Raw genomic sequence first — 12,777 nt, 5'->3', positions numbered from 1 at the left:
CCTAATCTAAGATTGTTGGAGCCCATAAAAAATGTTAGTAGATTAAGCTGCCTAAGTTCAGAGGTACTGTCCCGGAGAAGTTATTGCTGCTCAGCTCAACGCTCTCAAATTTTGAAGCATTAAGGAACAAATCAGGAAGAGGGCCGATGAAGAAATTGTTAGCTAACCACAACTTACTGAGATTGGGGGAGGCAAATATCATTCCTCGAGTTACCAGTTGTTGAAGGTGAGGGCTAAAAAGTCGAGCGTGGTGAGGTTATAGAGTGAAGGATGGAATTCACCGGTGAGGTAATTTACAGGAAACCTCAAAGTTTTGAGGTATTTCAACATGGATATTGTGCTAGGAACCTCACCATTCAAGTAGTTGTAAGACATCTATCTCAAACATGGATGTTAAGTTTCCAAAAGAAGATGGGATTGTACCTTTTAGATTGTTGCTGCCAAGGTGCAGCCTGAGAAGCTCATGAAGTGATCCTAGTTCAGTTGGAACGGTCCCTATCAAGTAGTTTGGAACAGTTAGAAAGGCCGTCTGGGATTCGCCCTCCGAGAAGATTGTTGCTCACATTCAAGATTTAAAGTCTTTCAAGATTTTCCAGCCCTGCAGGAATCACTCCTTGGAATGAGTTTGCTGAGAGATCAAGAATGGTAATGAAGGAAAGGTTTCCCAGTTGGGGAGCTATGGTCCCAGCTAAGCTGAGTCGTGTGAGATTCAAACCCCTGAACCTTTGGAGCTTTGGACCACATGCAACCCCGGTCCAGTTGTGAAAATGGGAAGAGTCATCCCAGGAGGCTAAGGACGTGAGGGGATCTGTGGTTATGAGGGACTTGAATGCGATCAGTGCTTGTTTATCGGCCTTGTTGCTGGGGTATCTGTAGCTGATGAACAGTCTAGAGACGTGTGTGTGTGTGTGTTTTGTCTTGTTTGTAGGCGTGATTCTTGATGGCTAAAGTTTAGAGTAAGGCGTGATTCTTGATGGCTAAAGTTTAGAGTAATGAAGTTTTGCTAGGGAAATAGTAATACTTGGAACTAAAACAAGTTTTCTTATCACGCATCTTTAAGGGTGGAAATGTACCACAATAGATCAAATAAAAAAATGTTGTAGGCTCAATATTAAATGAAGTAACATTGAAAATGACTTCACTGATTTAGAATTACAACCAAATCCTTCGCAAATTTCAAATATGACTAATTTTTTTGATGCAACAATTGACTTGAATTAGGATTGCATGATATCAACCTCAATGTAGAGAACAAAATTCCTGCAAGCATAATACGAGCCGGTCTTCCTAATAAATGGTAGATCTATCAAACCAGCACTAAACAGGCATGAAAAACAAGAAAATTTTTTAGAAAAAACTTCTCTCTTCCAATTTAACATGATATTTTACAGTGCAGAAAATATTCAACACACACTTGGGCATCATGATTCCTCTACAGGTGATTACTTCTCTAGTGATACAGTTCGCAATCAAAAAATGCACAGGTCAGCCACATACTCCTCGTTTAAGGGGAAGAAAACCCCCCACACTGTTGCCTCTCAAGAATTTGTCTCGGCAGCAAAACATGTTTCAGAGCTCGCGCAGTTGAGGCACTAGTTTGCCTGGTGGTCCAAGAAAAGTCTCAATTTGTGTAGGAGGAGCTCTTGAGTTCCATAAAGCGGTTTACTGCTAATGATCCATTCCTTCTCAAGAAGCCCTGCTTTCCCACAGCTCAGCATCTCATTCTGAAAAGCAGATGCAATGCAGTAAATTGAAGTTTTCAGGAGATCAGCCATTGAATAAGCTTCTGCATACAGAGGGCTCCCTCTTATTTCCCCCATTGCACCTGCTGTTGACTCCCTTCTGCCAGAGTTGACAGTAAGTGAGTGCAACATGCAATAATCATGCCTTTCTTATAACATGTTGAAACAAATGCTCTCTTCACAGTTCACTCTAAAGGAAAACAATGAGGACTATAAATAAAACAATATAACTGGCTTTCTTATCAGGAAAACAAATCATCAAGCATCACTGCATCAACAGATAAGAAAGTACTTGCCGAATAGTCCTTTTTGGGAACATTTTTGTGATACCAAAAATTAGGAAGGTACTATGGCAAGAAACTGAAGATATAAAATTAAAAATATAATGTTTCAAATAATTTCAACTTCAGATTCTTATTTCTCAGTCTATCTATCAGCAACAGTACCTTAAGTCCTTAACCCATTCACACAAATACTAAAACTTTGGCTATGTGTGGAAGAAACTAATCACACTTCCCAAGCATCAAGAAAGATAGCAAATTCAAGAAAATGGCCTCATTCCTTTACAAGAAAACTTCCAGATACAAAATACAGACTTCCTTGAACCACCATGGAGTGAATGACCATACAAAATACATATAACTTGAAACAGTATATGTGATTAAAATGAATTTCTAAAAGAGATAACCAAAAGATATAGGCAATATAAATATGGAAAGATGAAAAAAAATGTTTTAATTAAAAGTCTAAAACACAAAAGGATAAAAATCACGGAAAGAAAAACAGTAGAACCAAAATATATGAGTTGATGAAATGAGGAAGAATAAGCCAGAGAAAAGTGAGATAATGGCAAGTCCTCACACAGTTAGCGGCCATAACCAATTAAATAATCACTTTGACGTGATGTGATCCTGATGTCATACCTGTGCATCAAAAAATGAGACATTGAGTTTCAGAACAGCAAGCCGTTCCGTTGGTGAAGTTAACTGGTCAGATAGTTGCATCGACTTATCAGCTGAAGAGCACTCTAGACCTTCAGCTAGTTTCTGGGTGAAGTGTTCCAGAGGCCGTAGGCAAGCAGCTACAACTCTTCTATAAGTCTCACCAGTCTCCTCAAAGAAGGCATGAATCAACACTATTCTCACACACCATGCAGAGATCAAGATAAGCAAGATACTGCAAAAGTGAATTAGGGGTGCTTTCTTCAATTGTGGCCAGGAGCGGTTCACTTGGATTTGTTTCTGCTGCTGCTGATCCTTTTGGGGGCGCAAATACAAATCTCTTGGTATGTAGAACCTACATAGTGATCAAAATGGAGTACATAAAATTCTTGAAAACTGAAAACGTGTTAAACTGTGAACAAAAGTTTTAGGAGAAACAATCAGTTAAATGAGAAACCAGATGCAGATGGTGGCTTAGTTCCCAGCAAAGAACTACTACAAAACTCCCAAGATAAAACACAACCTGCTCGACAACGAACTTTCCAACTGAACCTTGACTCTTGTACTCATTAGGCAAAAAAAAAAGATAGTATCCCAGATAGTGCAAAGCCAACAGCTGAAAACCTTAAAGCCCTTCTAATAGACAAGGGAAGCCCCATTTTGTAGCTGAAGAACGGAGGGCACTGTTCATCCAATTAGCTTTAATCAGTACAGCAAAATACTCCCTCCGTCCCATTGAAGATGACCCACTTTCCTTTTTGGTTTGTCCCAACCAAGATGATCCATTACTTAAAATAGAAACACTTTTATCTCTACTTTATTACCTCTCTCTTACTTTACTCTCTCCTCTTAACACACAAAAATTAACTGCATAAAATCCTGTGCCGCCCTTCCCGCCTAAGGAAGGGGTCATCTTCCTTGGGACGGAGGGAGTAAGAAACAACAAAATTGCAGTTTATCACGACTTTCATAATAATACAGGACTACAGGCTCATTATCATACCATCCTCTTAATCTACATTAACCAATAATCTCAATGACTGAAGTAAATTCTAGTCAATCAGCACTATATAATTCCACATAAACACAACAATCTAAAAATTGACTTAGTTCAGAAGGCTTGAAGAACTAATCACCTGAATTATCGGAAACCTGAAAACACACCGTTGCTTATACACATAATGCAAGCCATAAATCAATCCGACTACGAAACCCCTAAACCCCAAAACACCAACCCTAATCTAACCCGAATCAGCATCATAATAAGCATCACAACCCCAGCAAACAGAAATCGCCGAAACCGCGCCGGCCACAGCACAGAGGCACACAAACAGAACGAAGCTCAACGACACTCTGACCCTGGTCCTCAGCAAGCTCTGCTCGCCTCCGGAAACAAAAATTAGGCGAATAAACGAAAGCGAGATTTCGAGAGGGGTGGCGAACTGCAGAGGATGCGGAGAAGAAAAGAGGGAGACGGAGAATACGAAGAGAGACAAATGGAAGCCAAGGAAGTAGAGTAGGGATAGAAAAATGGGGGGAAATGGGTATTTAGTAAAGGGGGAAAGAAGAAGGGTTTTGGAGAGGAAGAGTATGAGGGTTGATTGGAGCGATTGCCAAATTAAGAAGCTGAGGAAGCGGGGAGGAGAGAGCTCCACCGCCGCCGCCGTCCTTCTCTTTGAAGAGAGTTCGGTGGATGGCGGCGGAGATTGACATTTCAGCTATTCACTTTGTTCACTCGTCCCTATCCCAGTTTTACATTTCGATTCGTCCCACATAATTTGTCTCATTTCACTTTTATAAATTTTTTATAATAGAACTCATATTCCATTAACTCATTCCTACTCACATTTTATTATAAAACTAATATATAAAGGTAGGACCCACATTCCACTAACTTTTTCAACCCACCTTTCATTACAATTCTTAAAACCCGTGTCCGGTCAAAGTGACCCGAATTATTCGGACGGAAGGAGTAAGTCATTTTCTTTCAAAGGGAAATCTTTTTTAGTATACTAAGTGCAATACTAAATTTGGTCCATAACATTTTATAATATCTTTTGAGGTACATCAACTATAAGATAATATCAATTCAACTACATTTTAGTTATTTCCAATATTTTCATGACCAAAGTATCCTTAGACTATGAAGGGCATTTCAATTTATTTATCCTCTCATTTTCATTAAAGTATGTAATTTGAATAGTTGATGTACCAAAAAAATATGTTCCTCTAATTTTAATTTCAAAATAAAAATATCTTAACGATGAGAGTTGATCTGCTAAGCGACACTACTTGAGCGCCTGCGCCTTGTAGGCGACTATGCTGATGTGGCAGTGTCACCATTAATTTTTTGAGTTTATATCACTCAATATTTTCTCTTTCCTCCCGTCTTATATTTTATTCACATTATAATGTTATTGCTTCCATCCTCTAATTCTCGTTCCTATCGCCGCCATTGATGGAATATTTGCACTAGACCTTCCGTCTCTCAATTTTCTTATCACCAAATTTATTCGACTTAGTCAATCAATTTATTCACCATAGGATCAAAACTCTCCACAATTTAATGAATGGCATTTCTTCTTATAAATCTTGTTGAATGAGTATTTTTGCACATCGTCAATTGATTCTGCAATTATTTTTCTCACCAGATGAGTTTCTACAGTGCTTCTTGAAATTTTGTGAAACTGAAATCGATGTTGCATATATTTTATTACTACTATTAATTATCTACGTTTAGTTTTACTTATTTGTAGGAGTAATATTTTAAATCATTGTACTATATTTAATAATTATAATGAAATAACTTAGGTATAAATATATGTGAACATTATACTTATACAATATATGTATATAAACGTAGTTCTGTTTATTAGATAGAATATTAATTTTTCAATCTTAAAGCTATACATAGAAGAATATGTTATTTTTAAGTGCAATACAAAATTATAAAAATAAATTAAAATTTATTAACATAAACATGATCTTAAATAATTCAAAGAGCTACGTTTTATTTTTTTTACTTTATTAAATTTTTATTTCAATGTAGTACTCCATATATTATATATTAAGATTAACATAAATTTTCAGTTTAATAAAATAATTAGATTCATTAAAATAAAATATTTATCTTTATTTTATCTAAATAATTGAGAATTTTTCAATCTTAAAGCTATACATAGGAGAATATGTTATTTTTAAGTGCAATACAAAATTGACAATTAAAAATAAATTAAAATTCTTTAACATACACATAATTTTAAATAATTCAAAGAGCTAAGTTTAATTTTTTTTACTTTATTAAATTTTTTTTCAATGTAGTATATATTATATATTATGATTAACTTAAATTTTTAGTTTAATAAAAGTACGATAAATAAAATATTTATCTTAATTTTATCTAAATAATTGAGGACGTAACCATATAAAATTATTAACTAGCACTAGAAAGCAATATCATAATATTCAAATAAGGCATGGTATATATTAATAATAATAGTATAAGAAACTACTATTTAACTTAATCACAAATAAATTAGAAGAAAGTGGATAAATAAAGAAAGAAGTATATTTTAATGAAAATGAGAGAATAAATAGATTGAATTGTCTTTCATAGCCTTAAGGGTACTTTGGTCATGAAAATATTGAAAATAGCAAAAAAGTAGTTAAATTGATATTAACTTATAGTTGATGTACCTCAAAAGATATTATGAAATGTTATGGACCAAATTTGCTCATATGAGATAGTTGGTGTACTAAAAAAGATGTTCCCTCTTTTCTTTATTATATAAAAAAATTATTATTCCTACTTTACCATTTATTTTATTTTTTCTTATTTAAATTATTTTATTTATTATAATTAAAGATATATTTAAAGAAAAAAATAAATATAAAGGTAAAGAGAAATAACTTACCATTTATAACTATTATATTTATTTTTTTATGAAAAACTATTCTCCAATCGAAAGGATATTTGAAAAGGTATTATATATTTTTCATTTTAAAGATGTATCTTTATCTCACCGTTGATGGATAGGTAAAATCATACAAACTATCATATTTACCTTCATGAAAAATCATTTTCCAATAAAAAAAGTATTTGAGAATGTATTATACATTTTTGTTTTGAAATGTATCTTTTACTATTTTTTATTTTAGAAAATAACTTACTTTTTTATATACCTTATCCCTTTGGAGTTTGTTACTCTTTGAAAGGTTATATTTCCCTTTTTCAGAAGGTAAATAGAGAATATATATATTCTATATACGTTTTTCCTTGGAAATGCTCTAAAATTTCATATTCCAATGTAAAAGATATTTGAGAAAGTATTATAGTATCTTCTTTTATTTTGAGAATGTATGTTTACCCATTCTTAGTACAAAAGGTAAAAGATAATTATTTTGGTTTGTGTTTTTAGTTTATCTTTTTTTCTTGGAGTCCATTATTTTTGAAGAATGTATAATTATCTTTTTGAGAAGCTAAATGAGAAATATACCTTTTAATTTACCTTTTTTCCCCTGGAGATGCTCTAACTAATTCAATACAATTTTTTTAATCTCTGTGGCCAAAGAAGCGGCCCAACTTAGTTGAGACAGACGTGAGTACTAGTTTTGTTAATTATTTACTACTCCCTTCGTCTCATTCAAGATGTATACATTCTTGAGTGGAACGAATTTTAGGAGTTAGGTAGAGCAAGTAAAGAGAAAAAATACTTGTTAAATATTTTAATAAGGAGATGGAAGAGAGATTTATTTTCTTAATAGACCGTGATACTTGAGTGAGATGAACTAAAAAGGAAATGCGAACATTTAAGTAGGACAGACGAATATTATTTATTTTGAACTTTCATTTAGCGAAGAACCATTTGAAAATCATGAGACTGGAGATGGCCAACCTACTCGTCTGGCCCATGAGATGGAAAGCGGAGGACAGGGGTACAGATTGAGTGTGAAGTTAAGCCCGAAGTGTTCTTTTAAAAATTGAACTAGACATCTTATATTGAGCAAGATTTAACACATAAATCTATAATAAATGCATATATAATACTACCTTCGTCCTGCATTAGGAGTCATACTTACTTTTTCTCTATATTATTTTCTTTCTTACTTTACTATTTTTCGATTTTAACTATTTATTATCATTTTTATAAAATGAGTGCAAAATAGCAAATTTGACTCCTAATGTGGGACATAAGTAATAATTAGTAATAAATTTATCCTCATTCTACACAAACAAAATAGAGCCATGACATATCTAGAAATGCAATGGATAGCGCGTGAAATATGTAACTAAACCCCAACCCCTAAGGATGGGTTGGAATTGTCGCACTGTGAAATTGACAACCACTTCAAACGCTGAATTTAATTGGATATTTTGGCCTTTATCCCATTTGGATCTTTCACTTGATAAAATAATACTAATTACTACTACAACCTATCATCGACTCTTCAAATCCAACTGAATCTTTCTTTGAAATAAAATCATATACAGAGTTCCTTCTAAGTTTTGGATTACAAATCTAACTTTCTTGAAATAGTAGCAAGTTTTAGAGTCATTTCAACCCCTTTGCTGAGCTTTGAGTGTGGCGAAATAATGCAAGTGAATGAATGAATGAATACTTCGTCATTAGTTGAGTCATTTGGAGTACTTCAGTAGCTTTCTATTTTTTGAATTATGAACGTCATCAAAATGATTGATCTTCATTATTTATTGAACGTACGAAATACATATAGATTTTGTTTTATTTGTTAGTAGTTTTTTTTTACTATTTGGTATTCCATGTGACAATTGTTCAAACTTGTTTGATGGCAAACCTGTTTAATTAAATAGATTCAGAAATAAAATACCATTTAGAACAGTTAATCCTTTTAATGTAATCTTGATTCTTCTTTATGAAAGATGAAAAAAAAATAACTGTATTTATGATATATATGCATGCAAGATATTTCATTTTAGCAAATCATATCTACCAGACTACCACGACAAGACATTGAGCAAGCTAAATCACATTTATGTCACAATACAACTACACATGACATTGATCGCTAGACCACAAAAATCCTATTCAATCAACTGCTCTAACCGCTTTTACTAACAAAATTAAAATTGAATAAATAATTAGTACTATGTATAACTTCTATATACTAATGACTTAAAAAATTATTCTTATTGGCCTACAAATACTGGATGTTTGACAATTATCATTTTGGATTTTGGGCAAAATCAGTAAAATATTTGGAGTTAGCAATTTGCACCACAAAAACTGGATAACCATTAACAAAACTCCAACCAGTATAATGGGGCACCATTAGGAGTAATAATTATTCAATGGCATTATTCTCTGGATGTCCACAAATATAAAAATAAATAAACAATGACGAATATTTAGTACTCCCTCCGTCCCAGAGTATTAGACCAACTTTCCTTTTTGGGATGTCCCAACATATTAGACTCATTTCCTTTTTTAGCAAAAAGCATCTATCTTATTTTATTCTCTACCTACTTTTTTCTCTCTTCTCTCCCCTACTTTTTCCCTCTCTCATACTTTACTCTCTCCACTTTAACTATTTAAATATCACCTCCTAAAATCCTGTGCCCAAAAGAAGCGAGTCTAATACTCTGGGACGGAGGGAGTACATGGGATCATCCAACTCTCAGCTTAGCTCGAGAGAGCCACTAGATTGCCTCATTTAGATGCTATTCACTGTAAGAGAAACTTGGATTTTAAGATCTACTAGTATCACATCCGTGCGATGCACGAATTAATTTGATTTCATAAATATATTTATATTTAAAATTAATTATTTTTAAATACGATACAACTATATTATTTAAGGTTTAAAAATCGCAAACATGTAAAATAATTTAAATGTAAAACCCCAAAACATTAAATTTAACAAATTTGAAAATCAACCAAGTGCATACACATTTTAAGATAATGGTATGGAATCTGCATTATTTATAAAATTAATCAAAATTCCAATGACTAATTTTTTATATCTAACAACAAAACAACAATCATAATTTTATAACTTGAATACCATTTACATAAAAAAAATTAAAACAAAGCAATAATCATCAATACCATTTACATAAAAAAAATTAAAACAAAGCAATAATCATCAATACTAAGGAGACTTTTTAATACACATTATTAACAGTGGAATCACAAATACAGTCAACCTCGTTGATACAAATTAAAATTTTCAAAAAAATTCAAACAATCTTTCTTACGTTCCAGCCAAAAAATATATATTGCTTGCTATAATTGCGCATGTAATTATTTCCAAGGTCAAGCCTAAAAATAATTACACACTAAATATACGTTCGCCGTAACTTACGCCTCAACCCTATTTCCCCCTTATTTGCGGTCAACTAATAATTCGATATCAAATTTTATTATCTTAGAAGACATGTTATATTAATATTTACATCTGTAACTGAAATGAAGGAAAATGTTACATCTCAATACCAATTCTCGAAATAAACTACAAATCTCATACTTCAATAACAAAAGTTTTAATTTTATGCTTAAACAACATGTATTCAACACCACAGTTCACGTATTGTATATAATTCTATAATGAGTTAATCAAATTTATCCAAGCCCAATTATAGAAAACCATAGAATAAAGAATAAAGGTTGTCGAAAGATGAAACAGAGAATAAAGGTTATTAGAAGATGAAACAGAGAATAAAGGTTATTAGAAATTAAGTGATAAATGTCATAGAAATATGAAATAATGTAATGAGTGAGTGGATGTAAACTACGAATCTCATACTTGCATAAAAAAGTTTTAATTTTATGCGTTAAGCAATTACCTCCAACACCACAATTCACATAGTGTATATAATTCCTGCAATTACATAAACAATGAGAGTTAATCAAATCTATCAAATCACGTTTATAGGAGACCGTATAATATATTTATCGGAAGATGAAACCAAAGAATAAGGTTTATTTGAAATTATGTGACAAATGCCATAGAAATAGGAAATAACGTAATGAATTTGTGGATTTAGAACCACCACATGTCATAGATTTATAGTTGAAAAAAACCTTTCACTTCTCCAATTATTTGTAATTGGTTTTTCAAAACCGTTTATTTTTAATTAATGACATTATGATTGAAATTCAATAAGTTTTAATGTATACTAATATATGTGTTAGTGAATATAGCTTTTGACTGAATATAGCTTTTTAATTAATGACATTATATCTATTGAAATATAACATAAATTTCTAGCAAATAATAAATGTCCACATCTTATAATTGGAAAAAAACCTTTAAATTATGATAATCAATCATAAATTTTATATATTAGCCACATCTTATATCATGCCCAAAATTCTTAAATATTCAAAATGTAGCCCAAAACTCGGCTTTTATATTAGTATAGATAGATATAGATTTTGAACCACAAATTACAATTTTTGCAATCAATGATCTGACCAAAGAAAACTGATAAAATAATACTCTCCCCGTCTAATTAAATATGCAACATTTACTTTTCGGCACGGGATTTTATGTAGTGTTGTTTTATGAGTTATTGAAGAGAGAGTAAAATAAGACAGAAGAAAAAATAGAGAAAGTATTGTTTCCATTTATAAAAACGTTTCATTTAATGGGATAAACCAAAAAGAAAAAAGTTTCAATTCTAATGCGATAGAGGTATTAATTCTCAACAAAGCAAAATAAAATGTAAAAAAAAATTGAAAACGATTTGGTTGGGAAAGAAAAGGTTTATCATCTTTATTTGAGGCATGTGATTAGAGGTAGGTGGTGGTTCAATATCTTCCACAAAAATCTTGTTATGTTAGATATAAAGATAAGAAGAGAGGGGGACATTCTTGCAAGAATTCAGAAAAAGATACGGGACATGGACACGTGGCAGGAACCCGTTTAATCTCAGCCACAAGAAATCTCAGTGCCCACAGCCAAAAGATCCAATCTTTTCCAACTCCTCCAAATTCTGGACAACTCCATTGCAAAGAATTTTACATTTTAATATTAGTAGTACTGGAGTATTAGTAGTTTAGATTAGATATATGTGGCAAAAATCAGCATAATCCTACGTGGCTATAGCTCCCCTCTGGTCCGATTTCTCTCAGTCGTCCTTCATATTTATACACCTTTGAGTCTGCAACTGTTCCTCTCTTTTTTTTCTCTCTCTCTCTAACTGTTATTATACCATACACAAATTTGGGAGGTGGTGATTTGAGTAGAAAAGCTCCAGTCTTTGTCTTTCTTGAATCAGTTCTTGTTTTTGCTATGGCTGCTGAAGTTAAGGTTGGTTAGTTTATTAGAGTCTCAAGTTTATTTGCTTTGCAAATGAATATATTAGTCTGCTTTGCTAAATATGGCTATGCAACTAAGTAACATATACACATTCAATTCCATCAAATAATACATTTTCTTGAACTCTTTTCTCAATACAGTCTGATTTGAGTTATATTCACCTATAGATTTCAATAATGGTCAGTGAAATGGATACTAATTAAATTATTAAAAAAATGATATACATTTTATTTTAAATGGGGTATTAGTAACAAACTATAATAACTCCTAAAAAGTTTGCTTGGAAAATCTGTGTTAATTCTTTAAAAGTTAATTCTTTAAATGGAAAATGGGGTATCAGTAACAAGCTATAATAACTTCTGAAAGTTTGCTTAGTTAAAAGATTTTAACTAATGATGTATTTAATTTTTCAGGTATCGATTGCAAAGAGGTCTAAGAGCACTCCCAATGGTGCCGGCTAAAAGTCGGCGTTTTTTCGCCGTCTATCACCGAGTTATCGCCGACCAATGGGAGAGGTCGGCGATAATTCGGCGATTTTTCCTCCCGTTTTATCGCCAACCGGCGAAAAATCGCCGGATTATCGCCGAATTATCGCCGACCACTGTGGGCGTTAATTCGGCGATAAATATATTTTTTGTTTTTATTTTTTTAATTTTCCCCCTATAAATACACACCTTCTCTTCATTCTCTCCCCATCCTCATCCCTTTTCTCTCTTCATCCTCATCCTCATCCTCATCCCTTTTCTCTCCATTTATTTTCTCTCTCTCCATCTATATTTAATGAATTCTGAATC

General features: G+C 32.5%; 1 protein-coding gene and 1 long non-coding RNA gene across 9 annotated transcripts; one reads left to right on the top strand and one right to left on the bottom strand.

Annotated features, from left to right (window-relative positions):
* Positions 1 to 1,328: 1,328 nt before the first annotated feature.
* LOC125205370 lies at positions 1,329 to 4,403 on the bottom strand. 8 transcript variants are annotated; one of them, XR_007173749.1, is made up of 5 exons: positions 3,820 to 4,400; positions 3,308 to 3,366; positions 3,141 to 3,206; positions 2,666 to 3,038; positions 1,329 to 1,842 (listed from the first exon to the last, which is right to left on the bottom strand). XR_007173749.1 is itself a non-coding variant. In XM_048104259.1 (4 exons), the coding sequence occupies exons 2-4, from the start codon at positions 3,251 to 3,253 to the stop codon at positions 1,921 to 1,923; spliced, it is 432 nt and encodes a 143-aa protein (XP_047960216.1). In that variant the 5' UTR covers positions 3,254 to 3,366; positions 3,820 to 4,403; the 3' UTR covers positions 1,329 to 1,920. The 8 variants fall into 8 exon arrangements, 5 of the variants coding, with proteins under 5 accessions (XP_047960216.1, XP_047960215.1, XP_047960211.1 ...); XM_048104259.1 differs by lacking the exon at positions 3,141 to 3,206 and having other exon boundaries at positions 1,329 to 1,932; positions 3,207 to 3,366; positions 3,820 to 4,403; XM_048104258.1 differs by lacking the exon at positions 3,141 to 3,206 and having other exon boundaries at positions 1,329 to 1,839; positions 3,207 to 3,366; positions 3,820 to 4,401.
* A 7,188-nt stretch (positions 4,404 to 11,591) lies between these two features.
* On the top strand, positions 11,592 to 12,506 carry LOC125205371. Its single transcript, XR_007173750.1, has 2 exons — positions 11,592 to 11,974; positions 12,397 to 12,506. It is a non-coding gene; the product is annotated as an uncharacterized LOC125205371 (long non-coding RNA).
* The last annotated feature ends 271 nt before the right edge of the window (positions 12,507 to 12,777 follow it).

The sequence above is a fragment of the Salvia hispanica genome, chromosome 2, assembly GCF_023119035.1.
Source record: "Salvia hispanica cultivar TCC Black 2014 chromosome 2, UniMelb_Shisp_WGS_1.0, whole genome shotgun sequence".
Lineage (NCBI taxonomy): Eukaryota > Viridiplantae > Streptophyta > Magnoliopsida > Lamiales > Lamiaceae > Salvia > Salvia hispanica.
Note: the sequence above shows the minus strand (reverse complement) of the source record. Positions and strands in the feature narration are given on the sequence as shown.